This window comes from Dermochelys coriacea, chromosome 13, assembly GCF_009764565.3.
Source record: "Dermochelys coriacea isolate rDerCor1 chromosome 13, rDerCor1.pri.v4, whole genome shotgun sequence".
Taxonomy (NCBI): domain Eukaryota; kingdom Metazoa; phylum Chordata; order Testudines; family Dermochelyidae; genus Dermochelys; species Dermochelys coriacea.
In genome coordinates, this window is record NC_050080.1 from 38,541,470 (window position 1) to 38,568,934 (window position 27,465).

General features: G+C 59.7%; 1 protein-coding gene across 9 annotated transcripts; it reads right to left on the minus strand.

The window, feature by feature from the left end:
* Positions 1–1,871: 1,871 nt before the first annotated feature.
* CARMIL3 (capping protein regulator and myosin 1 linker 3) lies at positions 1,872–22,862 on the minus strand. Of its 9 annotated transcripts, none has more exons than XM_043495935.1 (41): positions 22,701–22,794; positions 20,471–20,561; positions 20,201–20,251; positions 19,872–19,931; positions 19,011–19,132; positions 18,741–18,820; positions 18,570–18,640; positions 17,766–17,839; positions 17,231–17,306; positions 16,487–16,575; positions 16,164–16,258; positions 15,575–15,661; positions 15,269–15,378; positions 14,828–14,905; positions 14,603–14,679; positions 14,284–14,388; positions 13,871–13,940; positions 13,314–13,395; positions 13,113–13,209; positions 12,267–12,321; positions 11,967–12,139; positions 11,259–11,327; positions 10,248–10,341; positions 10,054–10,152; positions 9,663–9,794; positions 8,755–8,868; positions 8,266–8,441; positions 8,003–8,090; positions 7,323–7,466; positions 7,144–7,207; positions 6,482–6,696; positions 4,901–5,016; positions 4,472–4,805; positions 4,256–4,390; positions 3,918–3,984; positions 3,744–3,833; positions 3,369–3,478; positions 2,994–3,177; positions 2,661–2,771; positions 2,453–2,572; positions 1,873–2,358 (listed from the first exon to the last, which is right to left on the minus strand). In XM_043495935.1, exons 1-41 carry the CDS (start codon positions 22,763–22,765, stop codon positions 2,333–2,335), a joined length of 4,296 nt encoding a protein of 1,431 aa, XP_043351870.1. In that variant the 5' UTR covers positions 22,766–22,794; the 3' UTR covers positions 1,873–2,332. The 9 variants fall into 9 exon arrangements, with proteins under 9 accessions (XP_043351868.1, XP_043351865.1, XP_043351870.1 ...); XM_038370243.2 differs by having other exon boundaries at positions 1,874–2,358; positions 9,663–9,791; positions 20,471–20,565; positions 22,701–22,862; XM_043495938.1 differs by having other exon boundaries at positions 1,874–2,358; positions 4,901–5,013; positions 9,663–9,791; positions 20,471–20,565; positions 22,701–22,821.
* Between the last annotated feature and the right edge of the window lie 4,603 nt (positions 22,863–27,465).

Here is a 27,465-nt window from a genome sequence, read left to right on the forward strand (position 1 = left end):
TCTCTACCCTCCCTCCTTCCCCGCCCTCCTCCTCCTCCCTTCTACCCTCCCTCCCTCCTTCCCCGCCCTCCTCCTTCCCCCTTCTACCCTCCCTCCTTCCCCGCCCTCCTCCTTCCCCCTTCTACCCTCCCTCCTTCCCCGCCCTCCTCCTTCCCCTCCTTCCCCGCCCTCCTCCTTCCCCCTTCTACCCTCCCTCCTTCCCCGCCCTCCCCTTCTACCCTCCCTCCTTCTCCCTCCTTTCCCGCCCTCCTCCTCCTCCTCCCTTCTACCCTCCCTCCCTCCTTCCCCGCCCTCCTCCTTCCCCCTTCTACCCTCCTTCCTTCCCCGCCCTCCTCCTTCCCCCTTCTACCCTCCCTCCCTCCCTCCCTCCTTCCCCTCCTTCCCTGCCCTCCTCCTTCTCCTTCCCCTTCTACCCTCCCTCCTTCTCCCTCCTTCCCCGCCCTCCTCCTCCTCCCCCCCCTCCTTCCCCTTCTACCCTCGCTCCTTCCCCGCCCTCCTCCTTCCCCCTTCTACCCTCCCTCCGTCCCCGCCCTCCTCCTCCTCCTCCTCCTCCCCCTCCACCCTCCCTCCTTCCCCGCCCTCCTCCTCCTCCCCCCCTCCTTCCCCCTTCTACCCTCCCTCCTTCCCCGCCCTTCTCCTTCTCCTTCCCCTCCACCCTCCCTCCTTCTCCCTCCTCCTCCTCCCCTCCCTCCTTCCCCTTCCCCCCGCCCTCCTCCCTCCCGGCTGTCTCACTCCCTCGCTCTCTCTTCCCCCGACACGCTTTTCTCCTCCCGTCTCTGCTCCGCTCCAGACCGGGCGGCTCAGGGGGCGTGGCTTGGCGGCTTGGCCCCGCCCTCGCTCGGGCGGAGACCGGACGCTGCAGCTGGGCTGTGTGTGTGTTTGTAAATTGCTGCACGTAGACACACAGTAACACAAGGAGGCACCACAAATACACCCCATGCCCCGAACACACACTCATGCGGGGACATACAACACACAACAGGGACACAACGCTCAGAGCCAGGCAGCCCCAGAAACACACGACACAATGCACACATGGGCAGCGACAACATATTGCACAACAGGGGCACACACCACTGGGGCATACAGGAAGGACCCATTAGAACCACACAAAACAACAACAGACACACAGAACAGGCCAGGGAGTCACCAAGAGCAAGGAGCTGCTGCAAACACCCACCCCCCCGGCACACAAAACGGAGACACAACACAAGAGGGACACAACACTCCTAGCCAGCAAGGCAGCACACCGAACAACGCAACATGCACAAGGAGACAACACGGCGGGGACACACCACACAGGAATGGGACACTCCTGGCAAGGAACCCCTCCCACCAACACACAAAATACCACTCCTATGGGCAGACACAACACACAACTCAACAGGGACACACCTACCACAGGCGCGCCCTGCTTACAGGAAGCCAGCCCCACAACACACACCAACCTCACCCCCTTCCCCTCGCCACCCGCCATAAGGTCCCACCACAAATGCACACAGCAACACTCGCACACGAAGGGACGAAGGTCATGTCCCACCCACACCCCTGCATAAGATTCGTGAAGGGCTTTGAGGGGGTACACAACAACACAAGCTGAGCTGGAGCCGAATGGGTTGGGGGGGGCGTCCTGCTGCCCCCTGGTGGAGGGGCTGAGAACTGCCCCGTGTGTGTATGTGTGTGTGTGTGTGTCAGAGTGTCTCCGTGCCCCCTGCTGGCCACATCTGAGACCTACAACCCAGTATGTGACCCCCACCCACCACGAGATTGGGACGGTGACTCCTGGTGCTTGAGGCCCGAGGGGCCCCCCGGGAGAGGGGGTGCTCCTGTCCCCCGCTGCTCCGGAGGAACAAAGGAGATGCCCTCGCGCCAGCTCCGGTCGCCATATAGAATTTATTTCTCTCTTCCTTCTGTACAAGCCGAAAATAGACAGGGACCCTGGAGGGTTGGAAAGTGGCGGGTAGGCAGCTGTGGGGTACAGAGGGGATAAGCCGCATTCAGAGTCCGGCCCGCTGTTTCCTCCTGGGGGAGCAATGCCTCCTCCCGCCGGGGGGCATGCCCTGAAAACAGGGATCCGTCCCTCGAGGGATTTTGGGGGGGGAAGCGAGGGAACAAAACAGGCCTGAACGGAGGAGTGAAAGCGAGGCGAGAGGGAAGGGTGGGGGGCAGGACAGGGTCTGCAGCCCCAAGGCCATGTGCGGGAGCTGTTGATCCTTGTTTTGGGGGGGTCCATGGCTGGATCTTGGGGAAGACCCAGTCGTCCCTTCTCTCTCTGTTCTCAGGCTTCCTTGTTCCCAGCTGGTGGTATGGCTGATACTCGATAGCAGGCCCGTCAGTCTGTCCCGGACTCCTGGGTTCCTGAGGAGAGACAGACAAGGTGTCAGGATGGAGGGGGGACGGTCGGGTGGGGGGTTGTTAACCCTCTGTGGCCCAGAGGGGCCATTTTACTCACCCACAGTCTGGTCCACAGAGAGGAAAGGCCGGGAGATGGGGAGACGGGGTTTCCGAGGGGGCTGATGCTGCTCCAAGGGCGGGGGCAGAGGGGGGTCCGGCAGGAGGGCGTTAGCAGCACCTATTGGGGGCGGGAGAGGGGTTAGATCCTGAGATCTAACTCGCAGCCCCGGGCTCTCGCCCCCCTCCCCCCCAGTTCAGGGTCTCACCTCTGGCTCCGGGCTCTCGACCCTGATCTGACTCCAGTTTATCACAGGACTGCGCCCGGCGTGTTCGCTGAGGTTTCAGAGGGGCCGCCTTCCGCCCCACCTCAGACCCCCCTGGAAAGAGAGAGAGGGTGAAAGGCCCCGTGTCTCATCCCCCACCCTCCTGAGCCAGCCAGTCCCCTGTCCTGGGGCTGGATGGGAGCCGGCGCCCCCTAGAGGGGACAAGCCCCACATCCCATTACCCGTCCCCTTGAACCGTCCCTACCAAGGGGCTGGATCGGGGCCAGCGCCCCCTGGAGGGGGAATGCCCCGTGCCCCAATTCCTGCTCCTGATACCTTCTGTTTCCAAGTGGTCCGGTCGGGGGCGGGTGACGGGGGGGGAGGTCCGAGTCTCGATGGGGCCGGCCCCACCTGCCTGCTCCTCGCTACTCTGACTCCTCTCCGGCTGAGTCGGGGGCTTTTGGCCGCGTGGGATGCCTACTGGCTTGGGGGGGCGGAGGCCGGATGGCGGCTCCCTGGCCTGTTAGGGAATGGGATTGGGGGGGGAGAGATAATCAGAGCAGTTAGCCCCCCCCGGTAATGCCACAGAGCACCCCAAACTCCATCCTGGGCTCCTGGGGGCACTGCTGTGGGGAAGCTCACAGCTTATACCCCCTCTCTGCCCCCCAGCTTCACCACCCCAGCCTCCCACCTCTGCAGGGGCCCCCTCACCTTTCCAGATGCCAGGAAGCTGGGGTTTGGGGGCTTCTCCCCCGCCTCCATTCTGGGGGCCCTGCTGGAGATGTCCGTCTCCTCCAGGTCCAGCTGGGAGCTCTCCTCCGCTGACGGGGTCGGGGGAGAGGGAGAAACCACATGAGCAATGGGAGCACTGCTGTGGAGGAGCTTGCAACCCCAGAGCTCCTCCCCCGGCTGGGGACATTGCTGCAGGGAAGCTCACAGCCCTGGGGGCACTGCTACAGGGAAGTTCACAGCCCTGGATTGGCTGGCTGGGGCACTGCCCTGGGGAAGTTTGCAGCCATGGGGGCACTGCTGCGGGAAAGCTCGCAGCCCTGGGGGCACTGCTGCGGGGAAGCTCGCATCCCTTACCGATATCCCAGCTAGCCTCAGCCCTTCGAATGGTGACAAACGCTGGCTTGGAGCTCTGAGGGGGAGGCTGGGGTCTCCAGCCCCCTTTCTCTGTGGGGAAGAGATAAAGGGGGGTATCAGGTTGGGGGGAGCTAGGTGAAGGGGAGGGGCAGAATTTGGGGTGTGCCCCCCTACCTGAGCTGTCCGAGGACCTCCTCCTCTCTCGATCGTGTAGGCTTCCCACCCTTTGCAGCTCTGTCCCCTGAAACAAAAGTGAGGGAGTAGGGGAGTTGGGACCAGACCATCAGGGTTAAGTGGGTGTGGCTTCCACCCTCAGGCCACGCCTCTCCCTCCCTAACGTCAGTCCAGACCATAAGGGGTTCGGAGGGTGTGGCCTCCTTCCTCTGGCCCCGTTCCCCGAGAATCCCCCTCCTCCCGCTAATGTAGTTGCAGACCTTGAGGCACTGAGTGGGCGTGGCCTGGCCTCAGGCCCCGCCCCTGCAGGTATGCACCTCCTCTCACAGCCCACATACCTCTTTCTTCCCATCCAGGCTCCGCCCCATTCCGGGCAGGGCAATTCCGTGGACTCGGGAGGGCTGCAGTAGCTCCGCCTCTGAAGAATCTGACTCCTCCCTCATGGGGTTGGGGGAACAATCAACGGTGGGACACTACAAAAACAGAGGCAGTTGAAGGCAGCGACCCCTGCTGGCCCCTCCTGCCCCGCTCCCTGCAGCCCGGCGCCTCCTTACCTGGTTACCTCTGGGGGGCAGCCCCTTCACCCCACTTCCTCCGCTGCCCCCCATCCCAGGGAGGGGAATCCCCATTCCCTGGGGTTCCTGCCCCTCCCCTTCATCCAGACTGGCTGAACTCCACATTGGTGCCTTGGGCTCATCTGCTGTCCCCTGGGGGGTGCTGGGGGAGCTGTGGGGGGCCCCCCACAGGGTGTCTTCAACCTCCCTCTCCCCCTTGAGGCTCCGATTCCTCCGAAAATGGAAAAGCCCCTTTCGCCTCTTCTTCTGCATGGGGGGCAGCGCGTCTGAGGGGCCTGGTCTCACCCCACAGCCTCTGGGGGTCCGTGGATAGCTGTAGGGGGGAAGAGGAAAGAAGTGGGGGTGGTCGGAGAATCAGACGGGGATGATCCCCACCCTTTCCCACACCCCTAAGGTATATGGTCCCACCTGGTGTTATCTGTGAGGACACGCCTGCTAAAAAATTCCTCCAGTCCCTCATCCAGCCGCGGCACCGTCCCATTCTCCTGCTGCTGGGGCTCAATGGACCCAGGTGTCCGAGCCTCCTGAAGAGACGTGTAAGAAGCAAGGAATTAGCTGCTGTCACTTTAAAGCTTGCTCCTCCTCCTTCCCCTGCCCCCTCAGGCAAAATGGGAAGTCCCGGCTCCAGTGACTTGGACTTCCTGCTTCAGAGTCTTCAGATACAGCTTTTAACTCCTCCCACTTTAAGAATGGCTATTCCTTCTTTCCATGGGGAAACAGGAAGTACCGCCTCCAGTGGGCAGGACTTCCTGTTTTGGAGTATTAGAAAGATTAATGTTCAGCTGGCCATTCCTACTTTAAGGCTCGCTCATCCCCCTTTCACAGCTGAAGTGGTAAGTCCCATCTGCTGGCAACCAGGACTTCCTGTTTTGGTGAGAGATAATTTCCACCTGCATGTGTCTGCTTCAGCTCATTACCCATCAGGCTCTGGGGCTGGGGCAAGGGTCAGTCCAAAAGGATGCAATTACATAAGAATATAAGAACGGCCATACAAGCCCAGTATCAAGCCCAGTATCCTGTTCTCTGACAGTGGCCAATGGCAGGTGCCCCAGAAGGAATGAACAGAACAGGGAATCATCCAGTGATCCATCCCTGGTCGCCCCACCCCAGCTTCTGGCAAACAGAGGCTAGGGACACCATTCCTGCCCATCCTGGCTAATAGCCATTGATGGACCTATCCTCCATGAATCTATCTAGCTCCCTTTTGAACCCCGTTATAGTACTGGCTTTCACAACACCCTCTGGCAAGGAATTCCAGAGGTTGACAGTGCGTTGCGTGAAAAAATACTTTCTTGAGGACAGACAGAGAGAGAAAGAAGGAAAAGAATGAGTGAACAAGGAGAGGATGGAGAACAGGAACAAATAAGAGAACAGAGGGGAAGAAGAATGAATGAGCGAAGGAACAATGGAATGAAGAAATAAATGAGTGAGAGAATAGAAGGAACAAATGAATGAGAAAACGAATGAGAGAAGGAATTAATGAATGAGAAAATCAATGAATGAAAGAAGGAACACAAAGTGGAGCGAATAAATGAATAAGCTGTGGTTAGATGTTGATAGACATTTGGCTGCATGTGTGTTTTCCCTCAGTGTGCCATCCCAGCTCTGCGCAGACAGCCGGCACGGCAGAACTCGAGCAAACCACCCAATGACCACAAGATCCGTTAAGGGACGAAGGCAACCAGCCAGGTTTATTGTCGATGAAGCACGGTACTTGTATCCCACAGATTCTCTTCCTACTACATAAGCAAATAAGCAAATGAAAAACAAAGGACAAAACAAATGAATGAGAAAGGATCAAGAAAACAAAGGAATGAGAAAATGAACGACTTAAGGCAAAACTGACTGTGGAAAGGAGAAAACGAGGGAATGGATGAGAAAGCGAAGGACTAGGAAAAGGAACAGAGAGATGAGAAAACGGAGGGAGGAGTGAAGGAGAAATGGAAGTTGTGGCTGAGCAAGGGGGCGGATGGGATCGGCGTGACTCACATTTTGGCGAGGCCCCGGAGGGACACACCGGGGGGGCCGGGGCCGGCCGCGGGTGCGGTGCTCCAGCCGGGACCCCTCAGTGGGGAGTTCGGCCAGCCCCTCGAAGGAGGGGCTGCGGGAATGCGAGTACTGGCTGCTGGCCGACGAGGAGAGCCAGCCTGACGGCGAGTTGGTGCCCCAGGAGTGTGTGGCATCAGTGTCTGGGTCAGCCACGCCTGTGGGGGAGGCAGAGAGAGAGAGAGAGTGTGGGGCAGAGGAGAGGGTGAGCGACAGAGGAAGGGTTGTGTGGATGGACCGAGGGGTGGATGGATGGAGGAGAGTGGACAGGGATGGAGAGATGGATGAAGGAGTGAATGGAGAGGGAGGGGTGGGTGGATGGATGGGTGGATGAAGTAGTGGGTGGATAGAGCGGTGTGTATGGAAATGGATGGATTAAACGGTGGATAAAGGGTGGACAGATGGACAAGTGGATGGATGGATGGACAGATGGGTGATGGATGGATAAGGGGTGGATGGATGGACAGGTGGATAAGGGGTGGATGGATGGGCAGGAGGATGGATGGATAAGGGGTGGATGGACGGAGGGATGGAAGGATGGATGGATGGATGGATGGAAGGGGTGGATGGAGAAAGAGGAGATTTAATGTGTGACCATCACTCACCGATAAAAGCTGAGACAGGTCGGATTTTCCTGCCATGTTTCTGCCTCTTGATAGCGATGGTGTCCTGCAGAGGGGAGAGCAGGGTGACCCCAGAGCCAGGTATGAGGGGTCCCCTCCCTGCCCTGGGGGGGTGGCTGGGAGAGGGGCTTGCAGGGCTGTGCCCCATCCCCATTGCTTACAATGCTGGTTCCCAGCTCATCGTCTGTGGTCTCCTCGTGATCTCTCAGCTGGTTCCTGGGGGGCTGGTCCAGGGGGGTCCCCCCGGAGCTCCCAGCACTACTCTGCCCCTCGGAGAGCTGCTGGAGGTGGGCAATGTGCTGGGTCTATGTGGGGGGAAAGATGAGAGAGATTATTGGGGTGACCCAGGGGTCAGAGGGGACTGAGGAGGGTTTGGGGGGCAAAGTACGGGGGGCTAAGGAAAAAGGTAGAGGTGGGGTACAGCTGCATTTGGGGGGAGAGAGGGGGAAGTGGGGGTTCTGGGGACACGTGGGATTGGGGAGATGGAGGTCTAGGGGTAATGCAGTGGGAGCAGGCGGGTGGGGCTGTGGGGTGTATGAAGGCTGGTGGGGGGTGTCAGGGGGCAGGGAGGGACAGTAGAGAGGACTGGGGTCACAGTGAGGGGCTGGGGGTCAGTGTGGAGGGCTGGAGGTCTCTGCGGGGAGCTTAAAGTCTCTGTGGGAGGTTGGGATCTCTGTGGGGGGCTGTGGTCACAGTGAGAGGCTGGGAGTCAGCGTGGAGGGCTGGGAATGTTTGTGAGGGGCTGGGACATTGTGGGGAGTGGGGATCTCTGTGGGGGGCTGGGGGTGACTGTGGGGGGCTGGGGGTCATTGGGGGGCTGGGGTCACTGCGGGGGGCTCACCAGGCTCTTGTGGGTGCTGTACAACTCCTCCAGGAGCTCCTCCACAATGGAGTTGGTGAGATACGTCACCACAGACAACTTCACCTCGCTGGGGACAAATGGGGGAGGGGGGTGAGAGACTGGACAGTGCCCCCAAAGCCCCTCGAGTACCCCAACCTGCCCATCCCACGGTGTTCCCCATCCCCCTAAAACACCCCACCCAACCCTCCTTGGGGACCCCCCATACACACACCTGCCCCCCCCACCCCCGCTCCCCGTCTTACTTCAGCTTGTTCTGGATGTCCTGCCCAGCCTGCTCCAGCAGCGCCCCCCGGATGAAGTTGCGGGGGACGGTCACCCGCTCTGACACAGTCCCCAGCATCTTGTTGTGGCCCTCGGCGGCTTGCATGGCCCTGGGGCAGAGCTCCTGGGTAAGTGTCACCATGGACTCCAGGATCACCTGGGAGGGACCCCACCAGTCAGAGAGAGGGGGCCCCCGAAACACTGAGTCACTCTCAAGTGCCCCAGAGCTGGGCCCCCCACACTGAGCTCCCTTAGTAACACGGCAGACCCAGGGTCCCCCCCAAACTGAGACCTGGGGTCCCCCCAAACTGAGCCTCTGAAACCTCCCAGTGAGACCTGGGGTCCCCTGACCCAGCTAGTGAGACCCAGGGTCCCCCCAAACTGAGTCCCCCAATCCCCCCAGTAAGACCTGGGGTCCCCCTACACTGAGTCCCCCAAACCTCCCCAGGGAGATGTCCCCAGCTCATCACCTGCAGCTCCTTGTCAACGGCCTTGGAGACCTCATTGGCCACGGACTCCAGTCGCTGCCGGACGGGCCCGTCGCTCGCCAAGATGTGTCCCAGTTCATAGAGGCTGGGGAACAGCTGGGGGGAGAAAGCACGTGCAGAGGGGCGGGGTGAATAGGGACAGATGTGCGCGGGGGGAGGGGCGACAGCAGCCAGGGTGGGGCTGCGGTGTGCAGCTGTGGTAACATCTGGGGAGTTTGTTCCTGGGCCAGAGATGGAGAATCCAGCTGTGTACAGCTGTGGCACCATTGGGGGAGACGGTGTCCTGCCAGGGATAGAGGCTACAGCTGTGGCTACATCTGGGGGGTCTAGTTTCTGGCTGGGGATAGAAGGTCCAGATGTGTCAACATCTGCAGAAGCAGTGTTTAGCCAGGGATATGGAATACAGCTGTGGCAACATTTGGGGACTTAGTGATTTGGCCAGAGATGGAGGACCCAGCTGTGCAGAGGTGCAGCAACATCTGGGGAGACAGTGGCCACCAAAGGATACAGCTGTAGCAACATCTGGGGAGGTAGTTTGTAGCTGGTGATAGAAGAGCCAGATGTGTCAACATCTGCAGAGGCAGTGTCAGGGACACGGGATATAGCTGTGGTTTAGCCAGGGATATGGCTGTGGTAACATCTGGAGAGCTACTGTCTGGGCCAGCAAGACTGGATGTGACCTCAGCTAGGGGACCCAGTGTTCAGCCAGGGCTGCTGTTTACAGATGTGGAGAACATCTGGGGAGAGGAGACAGAAAGAAGAAAGGCAGGCGGAAGGTGACACCGAGGGAAAGGGGATGGGACCAGACAGGAGGGAGGAACAGGGGCTGAACTGAGAGGGGTGGGGATGACGAGAATGGGGCAGGGCCCGGACGGAGGGGTCTGTCTCACCGCCCGCGAGTTCTTGGCCTCCTTCATGAGCTCCCGCGCATAGAGCACCTCCTCCTGGACAGTATCAGCAGGGCAGCTGTGCAGAGCCCTCACCTCCTCCTGGACCCGCAGGCACAGCCGTCTGATCATCTGCTGGGGGATGGGGCTGTTAGCAAAAACCCTGGAGCCGGCTGGGACCCCCGTCCTGGGGCCAGATCAGAACCAGCACCCCCTAGGGGGAAAGGCCCCATGTCCCATTCCCGGCCTCCTTGAGCCAGCCAGTCCCATCCTGAGGCCTGATAGGAGCTGGCGCCCACTAGAGGGGAAAGGCTCCATGTCCCATTCTCCACCCCCCTGAGCCAGCCAGCTCCCTTGCCCCTGGGGGGTGGTACGGGGAGATGGGAACGTTTACTTGCTCGGCGCTGCTGGTGCCGATCCCCTGCTGGAGTCGGAACGCCTGCTCCTGGGAGAACTTCTGGGAATGGCCGTTTCGGAGGAGGCACCACTGGATCTGGGGGGGAGGGAAGGGAGAGAAGCAGATGAGAGACCCCTTGGGATCCCCCCACCACCTCCAACTGAGCCCCAGGGGCTCCAGGCTCTACCCACCTTCTGCCACACCTCATCCATCCTCTCCGGGGCACTGCGGTAAGCGGCTGTGATGTCGCTCATGGGGAAGGACATGTACTTCAGGGTGTAGTTGCTGTAGGGAGGGGTGTGAGGTTAAACGGGAGAGGGTTTTGGGAAAGGGCCCCCCAGATACCCAGGGACCTACGCTCAGATCTGTCAGAGTTATGGTCTCACTTCCTCTGTTATCTAACCGCCCCCATCTCCCCATTATCACCCCCTGTTCCTCCTCCAGTTACCCCCCAACCAACTTCTTGTCTGCCCATTATCCCAGGCATTGTCCACCTCCCTCTTATCATCCAGCTATCCCAACAACCCAACCCAAACAATCCACCACCCCAATGACCTTTCCAATAACCCAACCCAACTCCACCCAACTAAGAACCCATCCCAACTCTACCCAACAACCCAATCAAATTCAACCCAACTCAACCAAGAACCCAATCCAATCCAACTCTACTTAACCACTAATTCAATCCCAACGTAACCCAGCCAAGAACCCAGACCAACTCAGCCCAACCCAACCCAACTCTATGCTAGTAATAATCCAATCCAATTCAAGCTAACCCGACTCTATTCAACCAATAACCCAAGCTAACTGAACCAAACCAATAACCCAACCCAAACCAGCCCCATTCAGTAACCCAACCACCCATCCAATAATACCAACCAACCCCCAACAAATGCACCAGTAATCCACTCCAACAACCCAATCACCTACTCAACAACCTAACTGCCTCAACTCAACACAACCAATCCAACCCCCAACTCAACTCAAAACAATCCAGACAACTCTGCCAGTCCACACACGTCCCCAGTAAAAATGAATTAGAAACAATTAAGCAGCAAGCAGGCATTAAAAACCTGAGAAATGACATCTGTTATCAATGCTAACACTAAGCATGCAGACTGAGGGTGAGGTGCATGTTGGGGGGGGCATCCCTGGAATGTCAGGGGCTAACACTCAACCAGGAAGTCCCCTTCCAGACTCACTTCTCCAGGGCTCGGGCGACATCATGGAAGCCAAGTGCTGTCGTGTTGTTCCGGTCCCAGGTGATGCTCCTGCAAAGGGGAGATCCAGGCTGGGTCACCCAACACTGGGGTCCTTCTTGCCCCTCCACTGTGATGACACCCCAGATGAGACCCTGTTCCCTGCCTTGGCTAATACAAAGCATCCACCCTCCTCTTCTCCAGTGGAACCCCCTTCCCCACATTCTCAAATGGGGACTCCCTCTTCTGCTGTCCCCATCAATGGCTCTCTCCTCCCCTCCCTCCTCCAACAAGGCCCCCCTTCTGTATCCCCTCCCATGCTTCCGAGTCCCCTGGGATCCTTTCCCTCAGTTCTCCCCTCCCAACCCCAATCCCTGCTCCTGCCCAATGGTAGCCCCTCTCCCAACCCCCAAATTCCCCTCACTTCCCCTGACAAGACCCCACAAGTCCCAATCCCCCTGCAAATCCCCAATGAGACACCCTCCCTTGGCCCACCCAGTGAGACCCTCCCCACCCCAGCCCCAATCCCCCCACTCTCCTGCCATTGAGACCTCCGCTACCCCACCCCCTCAATCTGCACCCACTTCCCTGGATCGGACCTTACTTCCTACTTCCAACCCCAATCCCCCCCATGAGACCGCCTCCTGCACCCATCCCCCTGATGCGACTTCCTGCTGCACCCCAGTGTCCCCTTCCTCCAGGAGCCCCCACCGGAGGCTGCTGTTGATCTGCAGAGCCTTGGACAGCATCTTGGCCCCCAGGTCCTCCATGCCATTCCCGCTCAGGTCCACCTTGCTCAAGCAGGTATTACTGCCAAGGGCGTTGATGAGGATGCTGGTCCGGGACTTCAGCCGCGAGTCGGCCATGGAGAGAGACTGCAGGGACTGGGGGGAGAGAGGGGAGTCAGCCCTGGGATTCCCTGCCCCCCACAACTCTGCTGGTTTCCCTCAATCCTGATCCACAGCCCCCTGCCTTAGAGCAATTTTCACTTTTCACGAGGGACAGACTCACACAATCTTCCTCCTGAATCAGCTGTACGATCTTGTGAAGTATCTCCTCCAGCATCCTGGGGAGAGAGAACCCAGAGGCCGGGCATGAGCACCCAGAGGGGTGGGACGAGGCTGAGAGCTAAATTCACCAGCCCAACCACTGACTGGCTGTAAGCTAAACAGGAACATGCTAATTGTTCTAGGACACTTATTCTAGACCTCTTCCCTTCATGTTTTAAGTTGGGTGGGTTCTGGATTGCTGAACTCAACAGCATCCACCTCAGCAGATTTGCAACATTGCTTGGCTAGTGTTCTAGGTGACCGGTTCTAGACCCTTTCCCCATGTTCTAGACTGGACACATTGTGGATAACTGCGCTCTATAGATTCAAACTCAGTAGACTCATCACATTGCTTGGCTAGTCTTCTAGGTCATCCATGCTGCATCACTTCCTTCCATGCTCTATGCTTGGCGGGTTCTGTATAACTGGACTTCATAACGTCAACCTAATCAGAGATGCAAAACCTCTTGGCCATCTTTCTAGATCACCCAACTGGGGAGGTTCTAGATGGCTCTTCTACTTCCACTATTCCCCATTTCTTTCTGGATGTTTGCAGCATAGTCTAATTGGTCTAGAATGGTCCCCATTGGGCACCAATACCCATCCAGTGGGTCTAGAAGTTTCTAATGGAGCCCAGAACCCATCCAATGAGTCTAGAATGGGTCCCATGGAGTACAACCTTCTCACTAAAGAAGGTGAGCTCGGAGGAAAACAGGTTTAGAAGAGGATCCTCAAGGACCTCTCTCTCCCGGGGAAAAGGGAGGGAATGAGATGGGACAGAAGGTGGACCTCAGAAGTGTTCACCCACCGGGACTTAACGCTGAAGTTCTTGCCCAGCCAGAGGTGTTTGAGGGATTTGTTCTTGCCCAGAGCAGGGACCAGCGTCAGCAAATCGGAGTCAAAACCTGGAGCGAGCGGTGGGAGAAGAGGAGCGTTAGGGGGAATTGAGATACTGTCCCCGCCCCCAGGGCAGGGATGCAGGGGCTCAAGGGCAGGTAGACAGACTCACTGTTGTCGGAGATGTCTAGGCTCCCCAAGGCAGTGACCCCTGGGAGCTGCTCCTGTAGGACCTGAGCCCCCGGCGAGCGCAGCTGGGAGAGAGAGAATGAGTGAATGAGATAGTGGAGGAGGGAAAGAAGGAACAATTGAAAGAACAAGGGAACAACACTGGAAAGGAAAGAACGAGAGAATGAGAGAACGAGATGGGAGGGAAAGAACGAGGGAATGACAGAACAAGAGAACAAGACGGGAGGGAAAGGATGAGGGAATGAGATGGGAGGGAAAGAACGAGGGAATGACAGAACGAGAGAACAAGACGGGAGGGAAAGGACGAGGGAACGAAACGGGAGGGAAAGAACGAGGGAACGAGGGAATGAGATGGGAGGGAAAGAACGAGGGAATGAGAACAAGATGGGGGAAAGAACGAGGGAACGAGAAATAACGAGAGAACGAGAAGGGGAAGTAAAGAAAGAATTAAAAGATGGTCCCCTTCCCGACCAACCATAACAAGCCCCCCCCACCAACCTCCCCCCCACAATACACAGCCCCCTCCCAGCCTCCCCTCACCTCACAGCCGCTCAAATCCAGGTGAACATCACTCAGGTGGGTGTTGGCCGAGAGACCCTGGAACAGAGACCTGGGGACCGTGGGGTTAATGGGGGCAGAGGGGGTGACTCCCACTATCCCCGCCCACCTCCCTCTCTTGCCTCCCCAACACACAGTGAGCAGGGCCTGTCCCCTCCAACAGGGGGCGCAGGGACACACACACACACACACACACACACACGGGGGGCAGGGCCCATCCCCTCCAACAGGGGGCGCAGGGACACACACACACACACACACACACGGGGCAGGGCCCGTCCCCTCCAGCAGGGGGTGCAGGGACACACACTCACACACACACACACACACACACGGGGCAGGGCCCGTCCCCTCCAGCAGGGGGCGCAGGGACACACACTCACACACACACTCACCTCAAGGCATCCAGGGGCATTTTCGTGCCCGACAGGCTCACGTAGTTCAGCGCGTAGGTGCTCGAGAAGAATTGCCTGAAGGCCAGCTGGGAGTCCTTGGCTTTCCTAGAGACAGAGGCAGGCCAGGAGCCCCCAAAATTAAGGGGGGCCTGCCCCAGAGGGGCCCTGATCCCTGTGGAAAGGGTGCGCAAGGAGGCATGGAGGGGGGTCAGTCTAATTGGGATCCCCCTCACTGGAAAGCTGGGGTGCAAGGGAGGAGTTCACCTGACGGGGATGCCAGAGCTGGGCAATCGGGGGGTGGGGGGACCCCAACACTTACCGGTGCGAGAAGGTGTTCCGGGAGAGGTTGAGGTAGCTAAGCCGAGTGCAACATCCATGCAACAGCGCCCCGAATAACTGGGGGGGGACAGAGAGAGAAAGGGATCGAACCCCCGGCTCCCCACGATGCCCCCTGCAGGGCGAGGCCATGGCCTCCGGGAGGCCCCTCCCCCAGCCAGGGCTGCTGCCCCGCTCCCCCCGGTGCCCCCGGCTGGTTGCCCCTCACCACGTCGACGGCGCAGTCCGTGCCGGCCAGCTCGAGGCGGAGGAGGGCGTTGGGCTGGGCCAGGAAGGAATAAAAACCCTGCGGGGGGAGAGGGGACAAAACCGAGCCAAGGACGGAGCTGGGGGGCTGTCTGTGCCCCACAGAGCCCCCGCCACCTGCTGCCCAGCCCCTGCCTCCCTGCCCCACAGCCCCCGCTGCCCAGCCCCCGCCCCCTGCCCCACAGAGGCCCCATCCCCTGCCCCACGGCACCCGCTGCCCAGCCCCTGCCTCCCTGCCCCATGGAGCCCCCGCCCCCTACCCCACGGCACCCACTGCCCAGCTCCTGCCTCCCTGCCCCACAGAGCCCCTGCTCCCTGCCCCATGGCACCCGCTGCCCAGCTCCTGCCTCCCTGCCCCACAGCACCCGCTCCCTGCCCCCCGGCACCCCTGGCTGTCACTCACGTTGGCCTCCTCACCGCCCAGCAGCCCGGGGTTCTTGCTGAGGTCCAGGTGTTGCAGGGAGCTGCTGAAGGCCGGGTTGGCCCCCAGGGTCTGACACAGCCCGGCCAGCCCTGCGAGGGGAGAGGGGGTGAGTGGTGGGGGGTTGGGACCCCCTGCCCATCCCCCACCCTGCCCCCCAGGCCCAAGAGCTTCTCCCTCCCACACTGTGCCCACAAAGCTCCCCCACCCCCAACCACCTGCCCTTCCCCAGCTCCCTCCCCCTCCCATGCTCACCTTCCCCACCCCTCTCCCCAGCCCCCCCGGTACCTTTTGGGGTGACCCCCGTCTTGCAGAGCCCGAGCTGCCGCAGCCCCTTGGGGAAGTAGAGGAATTGCTGGCTCAGGGAGATGAGACCTGTGGGGCAGGGGGAGAGATTAGGGGGACCTGGGGGGAGGGGCGAGAGCAGAGATGGGGCAGGGTGGGGGGGGAGGACATGGGAGGTGCTGGGGCCTGGGGGGATATTGGGGGTGCTGAAAATTGTGAGGAGCTGGGGGGCACTGGGGGGCACTGGATAGTGTTGGGATGACATTGGGGGCTGCTGGGGGTGTTAGGTGATGGGGGACACTGAGGGTTTCTGGGGGTTGTCACGTGCTGGACAGTGGGCTGGACAGTGACCCCCCCGCTCCCTGCAGCCCAACGCCCCCTAGTGACCCCCCTGCTCCCTGCAGCCTGCCCCCCAGTGACCCCCTGGCTCCCTGCAGCTGGGGGACATTGGGTGGTGCTGGGGGGCAGTTGAGAGGCGCTGAGGGGTGTCAGGCGGGCAGGACACTGCGGGGACATTGGATGGCACTGGGGGAGACTGGAGGCTACTGGGGGACACTAGTGATGTTGGGGGGGGCAGCTGGGGGGTCCCCACCTTTGTCCTCGATCTGGTTGTGCGACAGCACCAGGCTGTGCAGGGCCGAGCCAGGGTTGTCTCCCAGAGCGTAGGTCAGTTTGAGCGCGAAGTCTCTGCACCAGAGAAAGACGGGGGTGACGCCCTGAACCCCAAACCCCAGCCCCTCCCCCCCAACCCAGCCAGTCCCTGCCGTGGGGTCGGATCAGAGCCGGTGCCCCCTGGGGGGATAGGCCCCGTGTCCCATCCCTGCCCCCCTGAGCCAGCCGATCCCTGCCCTGGGGCCGGGTGGGAGCCGGAGCCCCCAAGAGGGGAGCAGTGGTTTTGGGGGGGGGCTCACTCACGTTTTTAACCCCGTGTTGTCCAGCACCAGCTCCTCCAGGTGATGGGACTTGCTGAGCGTGTGCAGAACTTGCTCAGATACCTCAGAGCCCTGGGGAGAGGGAAGGAGACAGAGAGCGCAGGGGAGAGATGCGGGGGCCCCCCCAGCTGAGGAACGGGGGTGCTGGGGAGGCAGATCCCCCTGGAGTCCCTATGGGGGCAATTCTGGGGGTGCAGGGGATGGTTTGGGTGGCAGGGTGATTTTCATGGGTAGAGGAGGGGTTTGGGATTGACGGTGGGTTGTGGGCTTCCGGGCGAATGTTTCAAGGCCCAGACAAATGTTGGGGAGTGTGGGGGATTTTGGGGTACAGAACTATGACACAGGAAAGTGTCAGGGTATAGAGGAGGGTTTGGGCTACAGAGGGATGGGATTTGGGGTGCTGAAGGGAATTTTGGGGTACAGATGGAGTTTGGGGATGTTTCTGGGCACGATGTGGCTTTTGGGGCACAGACAAGGGTTTTGGGATGCAGGGGTTTGGGGCATGAGATTTTGGGGCAGGGTTTTGGGGTGACAGGGTGGTTGTAGGGCATAGAGAGGGGGATTGGGGACCAGGAGTTGTTTTGGGGTGCAGGGAATGTTTCAGGGCATAGAGAGGATTTTGGGGGCAGAGGGGCAGAATTTGGGGTTCAGAGGAGATTGTGTCCAGGGAACTTTGAGTCCAGGGGTGGGTTTGGGGGTCCAGGGCTGGGTTTTGGGGGGTACCTACCAGCCTCAGGTCCTTGCAGTGCAGTCGCGTGAACCAAGGGTTGTAGGCGAGGGCGGCGACGATCAAAGCCAGGTCCCTGCGGGGAGAGTCACGGGGAAGGGGGTGAGCGCCCCCACATCTGCCAGCATCCCCACTGCGCTGACAGGGGCAGGGGTGCCCCAAGAGGGTTCAATGGGGAGAAGAGGGGCTGGGATGTCTGTGGGGATGCAGGGTATTGGGGTTCTGCAGGTGGGTTTGGGGGTATAGGTGAGTTTCAGAGGTCCAGGGAGTATTGGGATGCTGGGCCGGGGTTGGGGGGTACTGGGCACACAGGAGAAACTGCGGTACAGGGATATTGGGGTGCTGGCAAGGGGTACTGGCAGGTCAGGCTACTGCTTTCTGTGGGCCTAGGGGGTATCGAGGTAAGGGTAGGTTGGGGTACCATTTTTGGGGATTGGGGTACAGGGGAAATAGGGGTCTCAAAGAAGGGGGTATTGAGGTTCAGGCAGATTGGGGTACCAGTTTGGGGGGTACAGGGGGTATCGGGGTCCCTCACCGGCTTTCCAGGTGGCTGAAGTCCAGCAGGTTGAATTCATGATTGTCGGCCGAGTGGTAGATGGTGTCGACATCCTGGTAAGGGCGGGAGGGAGGGTGAGAGAAATGGGGGGACCCCACGGTGGGGGGTCCCCACTTACCCACTGTACCTCCTCTGCCTTCCCCTCTCCCTCTCCAACCCTCCACTTAGCCACTGCACCCCCCTGCCTTCCCTTCCCCTGTCCCCCACCTACCCACTGCACCCTCTCTGCCTTCCCCTTCCCTGCCCCCCACCTACCCACTGCACCTCCTCTGCCTTCCCCTCCCCACCTCCTCCCCTGCCCCCCACCTAGCCACTGCACCCCCCTGCCTTCTCCTCCCCACCCCCTCCCCGCCCCCCCACCTACCCATTGCACCCCCTCTACCTTCCCTTCCCCTCCCCCCACCCTCCACCTATCCACTGCACCCCCTCTGCCTTCCCCTCCCCCCACCTACCCACTGCACCTCCTCTGCCTTCCCCTCCCCACCCCCTCCCCTGCCCCCCACCTAGCCACTGCACCCCCCTGCCTTCCCTTCCCCTGTCCCCCACCTACCCACTGCACCCCCTCTGCCTTCCCTTCCCCACCCCCCACCTACCCACTGTACCCCCTCTGCCTTCCCCTCCCCTGTCCCCCACCTACCCACTGCACCCCCTCTGCCTTCCCTTCCCCTCCCCCACCCTCCATCTATCCACTGCACCCCCTCTGCCTTCCCCTCCCCACCCCCTCCCCGCCCCCCACCTATCCACTGCACCCCCTCTGCTTCCCCTCCCCTGCCCCCCACCTACCCACTGCACCTCCTCCCGGCAGAACAGCCCGTTGTAGTCGCAGAGGGCGGCATAGGTCTCGGAGAACCCCCCTGCCAGGGAGACAGACAGAGCCACGGACGTCAGGGGGGATCCCCCGTCCCCCACCCCATCTCCCCGGTCCCTTCCCCCCATTCACTCCCCCCCACTCACCGCAGATGCTGTGACTGGTGGAGGTCGAACTCTCGGAGTTGGGGGACGTGTCCCGGGGAGTCTCAGGGGTCCTCAGACAGCTGGGGGGGGCCACAGTGTTAGGATGCCTGGGTTCTATCCCCACCCCCACTCCCTGCAGCCCAGAGCCCCCTAGTAACCCCCCCGCTCCCTGCAGCCCAGTGCCCCCAGTGACCTCCCCCCCCCCGCAGCCTGGCGCCCCCTTGTGACTCCCCCACTCCCTGCAGCCCGGCGCCCCGGGGCCGCACTCACCCCGCCGTGGGGCTGGGGAAGATCTTGCCGAGAGCCGCGTTGACGTGCCGGGTGACCTGGTCGGCGCTGGCCGGGCTGGGGAATTTGAAGCTGTAGGTGGCTTTCTCCGTGTCCACCAGGATCTGAGAGACGGGAAGGGGGGAACCGGGGGGAGGGGTGGGGGGAATTGGGGGAGAAGGGGGGCGGGGAGCCAGCAAGGCATGGGGGTGAGGGAAGAGAGTGGGAACATTCCTCACCAAACACAAATTGTTCCCACTATCAAGAGCTGTGACCCTGATTAAGCCAATTAACTAATTAACTGCCCCCCACCACCTGAGAGTGTGTGTGTGGGGGAGGGACGGGGGGACCCCTGGTGGGGGGTGACACAGCAGAGAGCAGGACGGACTGACCTGGGGATGTAGCAGGGGTGTTTTCTGGGACTGTCTGCATTGGGGATGGGATGTCGGGGGGGGGGCTTCACGGGGGGACGATACCTGAGCCAGGAGGGGCTGGGGCCAGGTGACACCTTTGCCCGGGAAACTGGACAAAAGCTGGAAGAGGAGCCGGGGGGAGCTGGGGGGAAAAGGCTGGAGGGGGGTTCAGTTTGGAGCGGGCTGGAGAAATGGAGGGAGCCCCAGGGCTGGGGTCTAAGCTCCCTGCCCCCTTCCCCCACCCCCACCAGGGACCTGGCTGAGGGGTCCAGGTTGTACCGACAAACTTGGCTTCGGTTTGTGTTCCTGTCGGCTAATAACCCTCTGTGTTACTGGCTGGCTGAGAGTCACGGGGAATCACAGGAAGTGGGGGTGCAGGGCCCTGACTCCCCCCCACTCCGTGACAGGGGGCCAGCAGGGGGCGCTGTCCCTGGGCCAGGGGGGCACTTACCTGGCTGTGGTTTATTGTGTTTAACGTTCGAATTTCCAAGACATTGAAGGAGCTTTCGACCTGGGGAGAGATAGGACAAATAAGTATGTCTGTGTGAGTGTGTGTGTGTGTCCATGAGTGTGTGTGTCCGTGTATGAGTGTGTGTCTGTGAGTGTGTCTGTGTGTGTCCATGTATGACTGTGATTGTGTGTGTCTATGTGTGAGTGTCTGTGTGTCTATGTGTGAGTGTGTGTGCCCGTGTGAGTGTGTGTCTGTGTGTGTCTATGTGTGTGTGTGAGTGTGTCCCTGCGCCCCCTGCTGGCCAGGCCGCGGATGCATCTCCCACTCACCTTGGCGGGCACTTTCAGCCCGAAGAGGTGAAGCCGCCAGGCCGTCAGCACCTGTGGGGGACAAGCAGCCCCCGTGAGAGGAGTGCGGGGAGACGCCGCGATTCCCGGGGGGCGGGGCTCAGAGCCCAGTCAGCCCTGGGGATAGCGACGTCAAAGCTTCTGGGGTGACTCCTGGAAAGAGGGTCCGGGGGGGGCTGCGGGTTGGGAGTGAGGGGCACCTGCAGGGCTGAGGGAGGGGGAAGGAGGGACACCCCCCCCCCAGTAACTCACCAACACACGATCCTCAAACTTCTTGGGCTTGGTTTCAAGCTTCACCTTCAGCAGCAGAGGGTTGGGCGGGCGGCTCAGGACCTTGCGAATACTGTCTGCAAAGGGGGGGACGGGATCAGCGCCAGGTGGGACCCGCCCCGCGAGTCACCTCCCAGCCCCCCACAACAGGGTCTGCAGCCAGAGGGCCCGGGCTGCGGGGAGCAGAGGCAGCAGGGCCCCTGGGCTGTGGGGCAGCAGGGGGCCCGGGCCGTCAGATGCCCTGACCCTGGCATCTCGCCCAGCCTAGGAGAAGCCAGCCTGGGGCAGGGACAGGAAGTGAAACCACGATTCAGACACTTCTGCTGGGTGCCACTACCCAGTGCAGTTGAAAAAGGAAACCCGCAGACACCGGAAAACAGGATGGGGCCCACCGGGCGGCAGATGGAACAGCCCTGCCCCCCCCCAGACACAGCCCCTGCGAGCCCAGCCCATGTTAGGATTACGGGTACAGATTTGGGGGGCCCCTTTTGGGGGACATGGTGATCCCGAGTGGGATGAGGGATTCCTGGGGTCATTCCAATCCCACTGTGGCTGGAGCCCAGAGACGGCCCCGGGGTGGGGGGTGAAATGTCTCAGTGTGTTTGGAACAGGGGAGCAAACAGCAAGCGTGAATCTTGGGCGGGGGAGATGAAACAAAGCCCCTGATATCAGGGTGTCTGAGCACCCTAGTTTGTAACAGTATCTATGACAGGTGTGTGCACGGCAGGGGCTGTGTGGGCATGTGAGGGGAGAGAGCGAGCCGGGGTGTGGGGATAGATAGACAGATAGATAGAGGGGGTGGATGGAGAGAGGGATGGAGGGGTGGATGGATCAAACTCTGGGTGTGTCTGGTTTATTTTGCTGTCAGGCCCTCAGTGTGGGGTTTGTTTGTCAGTCGTTGTGTTGCCATCTGTGGGTATCAACGTGGGGGGGGAGACGGAGCTGGGGTGCGGGTGTATGTTTGTAAGGATGTTTTCACTCGAGCTAGGCTGAATTATGGCCACAGAGCTGGCCCAGCTGGGCTCTGGGTGCATGTGTGTGTGTGTGTCTGTGTGTGTATCTAGCCGTGTTTGGATTGCCGGCAGGCAGCTTGACATCCCCCACGCTCTGCCTGTCACAACCTGAGATGTCACAACCCTTCCGCCAAACCCACAGCGAAGGCCCGAATCCAGCAGGGTGGGTGGGGAGTGGGGGCCGCAGAGGGCAGAGAGGAACCAACCTTCGCACAGACCCAAGCCACAGGATGCAACCGACAGCAGCTGCACTGCCAGATCCGCACCCACAAGAGAACCCAGAAGTCCTGGGTACTCCAACTGCTAGACCCCACTCCCCTTCCAGAGCTGGGGAGAGACCCCAGGAGTCCTGGCTCCCAGACCTCCCTGTTCTAACCACTAGACTCCCCTCCCCTCTCCAAGCTAGGATAGAACCCAGGAGTCCTTGCTCCCAGCCCCTTCCCCCCCTCTACCCACTAGACCCTACTCCCCAGAGTCCAGGGGACGATTCACCTGGGAAGGGGGGACGCACAGAGGATGGGAGGATGGGGGGGGATGGAGGGAGGGATGCGGGCATAGGGGGTCTGTGGCAATGGCCACGAGATGGACTGGGGGAGAATGGGAGGGGCCAGATGGGCTGCTGGGATGGCCAGAGGATGGGGTCGGACAGCGGTTGGGGGTGGGGGATGGGGAGAGAGGGGATAGGGGAATGGCGGGGGCTGGGAGGACGGAGGAGTGGGGGACGGACAGGGGTGGGGGGCTGGGGAATGGAGGAGATGGGGCAGGTGGCTGGGGGGCTGGGGAATGGGGGGCTGGGGGGGTGGACAGAGAGGGGTAGGGGCTGGGGAATGGGGAGAGATGGGGCGGGGGCAGGTGGCTGGGGGGCTGGGGAATGTGGGGGCTGGGGTGGCAGATGGACAGGGGTGGGGGGCTGAGGAATGGGGGAGATGGAGCAGGGGGCAGGTGGCTGGGGAATGGGGGGACTGGGGGGGCAGACGGTGGGGGGCTGGAGGGGGCAGGTGGCTGGGGGGCTGGGAAATGGGGGGGCTGGGGTGGCAGAAGGACAGGGGTGGGGAGCTGGGGAATGGGGGAGATGGAGCAGGGGGCAGGTGGCTGGGGAATGGGGGGGCTGGGGTGGCGGGCGGGAGGGGGCTGGGCAATGGGGGGGCGGACGGACAGGGGCGGGGGAAGGAGGGGGCAGGAGGAGCCCCCCGCGGTACCTTGCAGGTCCCGGGCGAGGTCTCCCGCCGGCCGGGCCATGGCAGCTGCGGGGCCGGAGCCACATGCCGGGGCCGGGCGCAGACAGCAGCGGAGTCTGCGCAACCCCCCCCCCGCTTCTACCAGCTGGGCAGGCGCTGAGCTCCCCCCCCGCATCTTCCTCCTCCCCCCCGCCCCGAGCATCCCCCCCCGGCATCTTCCTCCTCCCCCCCGCCCCGAGCATCCCCCCCCGGCATCTTCCTCCTCCCCCCCGCCCCGAGCATCCCCCCCCGCATCTTCCTCCTCCCCCCCGCCCCGAGCATCCCCCCCCGGCATCTTCCTCCTCCCCCCCCGCCCCGAGCATCCCCCCCCGCATCTTCCTCCTCCCCCCCGCCCCGAGCATCCCCCCCCCGCATCTTCCTCCTCCCCCCCGCCCCGAGCATCCCCCCCCGCATCTTCCTCCTCCCCCCCGCCCCGAGCATCCCCCCCCGGCATCTTCCTCCTCCCCCCCGCCCCGAGCATCCCCCCCCCGCATCTTCCTCCTCCCCCCCGCCCCGAGCATCCCCCCCCGCATCTTCCTCCTCCCCCCCGCCCCGAGCATCCCCCCCGGCATCTTCCTCCTCCCCCCCCCGCTCCGAGCATCCCCCCCGTATCTTCCTCCCCCCCGCCCCGAGCATTCCCCCCTGCATCTATAGGGGGTCTATAGCGTAGACGGGGATGTCTATAGGAGTTTATGTGGGGTGTCTGTAGGGATAGATGGGGTGTCTATGGGGGTTAATAGGGGTGTCTGTAGGGATAGATGGGGTGTCTATGGGGGTTAATAGGGGTGTCTGTATGGATAGATGGGGTGTCTGTAGGGATAGATGGGGTGTCTATGGGGGTTAATAGCGGTGGATGTAGGGATAGATGTGGTGTTTCTAGGGGTAGATTGGGGGTGTCTATAGGGTTAGATGGGAGTGTCTATAGGCATTGATAGGGAGGTTTTTAGGGGGAGATGGGGTGCCTATAGGGGTAGACAGGGCTCTCTGTAGGGATACATTGGGGTTTCTATGGGAGTAGAGTGGGGTGTCTATAGGGGTGGATAGGGGGAGTCCATAGGAGTAAATGGGAGTGTCTGTAGGGGTAGAAAGGGGGTGTCCATAAGAGTAGATGGGGTGTTTATAGGGGTAGACAGGCGGTGTCTATAGGGGAAGATGGGGGGTATGTGGGAGTAGACGGTGGTGTCCATAGGAGTAAATGGGAGTGTCTATAGGGTAGATGGGGTGTCTATAGGGATGGACAGGGGATGTCTATAGGGTAGATGGGGTTGTCTATGGGGTGGGTAGGGGGTGTCTATAGGGGTAGGTGGAGGGTATGTGGGAGTAGCTCCTGTTTGCTCTGCTTTGGTGCTCTCTAGTGGCTGTTGGCAGCAAAACATCCATGTCTCTCGGAGCTGGGGAATTTCACCCTCAGAGCCTGCCTTGCCCCTCCCTGTCCCAGGTGGGGGGTGGGGGTGCGCGTCTCCCTCAGAAGGGGGGAGCCTTCCAGCAGGCAGGGAGCCCCTGAGGCCTATCCCAGAGCTGGGGGAACCTGACCCCGTCTATGGTAGTTTTGGGGTCCCCTCCCCACTCGGGGGCAGTGGGAGGGAGAGGCACACATAGGTCTTGAGCTCCCACACTTTCCATTTCCTGGGGTGGGATCCCAGGGCTCCTCCCTCCAGTCCAGGATCCTGGCTCCCCACACCACACACACACACTGGGGTTACCCCGCAGGGCAGGCGTTGGGGTCATGCCCCACTCCAGGGCAGGGAGAGCGCGAAGGAGCCGGGATTCAGCGCAAAGCCACCCCTAACAGACAGAGCTCCAGAACAACCAATAGCTTCTGGGTAGGCCTGGCTGTTCTATCCCTGACCCCCTATTCCCCTATCCCTCCATCCATCCATCCATCCATCCATCCATCCATCCATCCCATCTAATCTAATCTAATCTAATCTATCTATCCCCATCCACCCCATCTATCTATCTATCTATCCCCATCCACCCCACTATCTATCTAATCTATCTGTCTATCTATCTATCTATCCTTATCCACCCCTTTATCTATCTATCCCCATCCACCCCCTCTGTCTATCTATCTAGTCAAATGATATTTACTTGGCCTTGCAATGCTCTCATGTACACCCGGCCTACGTCAACAGGTGGGGTTCTCCTGTCACTGTAGTTAATCCACCTCCCTGAGAGGCAGTAGATGCCTACACAAGGGCTCAGGTCAGCTGAACGATGTCGTTCAAAGGTGTGGATTGTTCACACCCCCATGGGACCCAGCTGGGTCACTCTCCTTTCCTAGTGTTGACCAGTCCTACAAGATCTCTTGAGGGATCATTGGGGGGAACTTCTCCAGCACGTCAGACTGGATTGGTAGTTTTCATCCTGTGCTCTGCAGACTATGTCTGAGTTTTCCAAAGGCGGCCGCACCTCCATACGAAATTTAGGGGTCTGCAAATGAAGAAAGGTTGAAACCCGCTGGCCTAGATCATCTAGATCAGTGCTACTCAAAGTGGTGGTCCGTGAACTGGTGTCGGTCCGCGAGCCATCGGCTGCCGGTCTGCGTGCACATTGGAAAAAAAATTTGCCGGTCCCCCACATCAGATAGCTTGAGAAACACTGAGCTAGATGATCTCAGAGCTTCTGTCAACCTTTGAGTCTCTGACTGCTGAAGGAGACATTTATTGCCTTCTGGTGTGTTTACACAAACCCTGCAATGCAGCTTTACAACTTCTATTCCACGATAACTTTCTGTACTGTTTTCCCTCACGCGGGGCTTTGAAAACTGTCTGGACAGGTCAAATTATTGGGATAATCTACCACTGATGCTTTTCTGTCTCCTCCTGCACCCTTGGGGTGACCTGTTCAGGCTTCTCAGTGTCGTGTTGACGGATTTGGCTTGTTTATCATTTCCGTTTTCCTTTTCCCAGGTGGTCTCCACATTATCTTCACATGATGGAGAAGTCATTTTGGTGGTGTCCTTAAAACACGTCCATTGTCTTCAGACCAGGCTTCAGGTTGGGTTGTTGTACTTAGAGTTTTGGATGTTGCAAGAAACTCTTTCCCATGGACTCTGAAGGTCTCCCACAGACCTTTACTTTGGAATGAATTAATCTTCTTATTAATTTGTTGTAGATGTCCATGACTCTGCTCCATAAAGGAGGACAGACGTGATGCCAGTGTTAAAAAAATCATATTCCAGTGCCAGGGGCAATCATGCTCCGTTTCCAGATCTTTGCAAGTGAACGAAAGTTTCTTGCCAAAGTCTAGCACAGTTGCACCATCATTAAAAGTTCTTTCTTCTGTGAGTGTTTCTCCGTCTGCTCTGATGGTTGTTTGTGGGAGATTGATGGCCATATATTTTGTCTTCCACTTGTTGATAAACAAACTAACTCGTTTTGCTGGGTCTTCCAAGAGTTGGTCTTTCCTTCCATTAAGTGGTTGGTGTGTTGAACTAAGCAGCACAATGTCATCTGCAAAAATGCGGTCGTCCAACTGTGCTTTCTCATTTGTCCGTAAAATTCCTCCATTGTGTCCCGCGGTTCCTTCATTCATGATGAAGTCAGTGACCAATGTGAACAACACACACTTGTCTGACGCCTGTTGTCAAGGCAAACCATTGCCTGATGTCGTCACCATCTCTGGCTGCACATTCAGCATGGTCATACAGATACCTGGTATTCCAGGGAAAGCCATAATTTTCCAAATGCACCACAAACCCATTGATATATCTGAGATACCTCGTGATATTTTCATCCTCCAGACAGATGACCTAAACTCCCTCATTGGTTTCCACCACAACTCCAACAACCACCATCCCTCCAGTAAACTCTTTCTAAAACACTCCCGCACCGGCATCAGCTTCATGGACACCACAATCAGGTTCAACAACGGGACCCTATGGACAACAATACACAAAAAGAAAAGGAGTACTTGTGGCACCTTAGAGACTAACAAATTTATTAGAGCATAAGCTTTCGTGAGCTACAGCTCACTTCATCGGATGCATTACAATACACAAGAGATCCATGGATCATCTCACCTACCATCATAGATCTAATAACCACCCCAAACACACCAAGACATCTGTTATCTACAGGCAGGCACTCAGATTCCACAGAATGCACTCCAAGGAGAACCAGATGCACACTCTAATACAGGAATCGGCAACGTTTGGCCTGCAGCCCATCAGGGAAAGCCCCTGGTGGGCCAGGACAGTTTGTTTACCTGCAGTGTCTGCAGGTTCGGCCAATCACAGCTCCCACTGGCTGCGGTTTGCCATCCCAAGCCAATGGGGGCTGCAGGAAACGGTGCGGGCCGAGGGATTTGCCGGCCGCCATTGGCTTGGTATGGCAAACCGCAGCCAGTGGGAGCTGTGATCAGCCAAATCTGCAGATGCTGCAGGTAAACAAACCATCTTGGCCGGCCAGCGGATTTCCCTGACAGACCACGTGCCAAAGGTTGCTGATTCCTGCTCTAACAGATTCAAAACCACCTTCACCAAAACACACTCCACCAGAGAAGTAGATCACATCATGGAACAGGTCACCCAAATGTCCCAAGAGAATCTGCTTCAATACAGAAATAAAACATACTCCCCCCGCACTGGAACCCATCCAAGGTATTGTCACCCAATTACAACCCATATTCAGTGGGGACCCCAACCTGAAAGAAATCTTTCCCAGACCCTATCTTCTGGCCTTCAAACAACCCCCCAACCTCTCCAAGCCCATCATCAGAAGCTCCCCACAGACCAGGACCCACC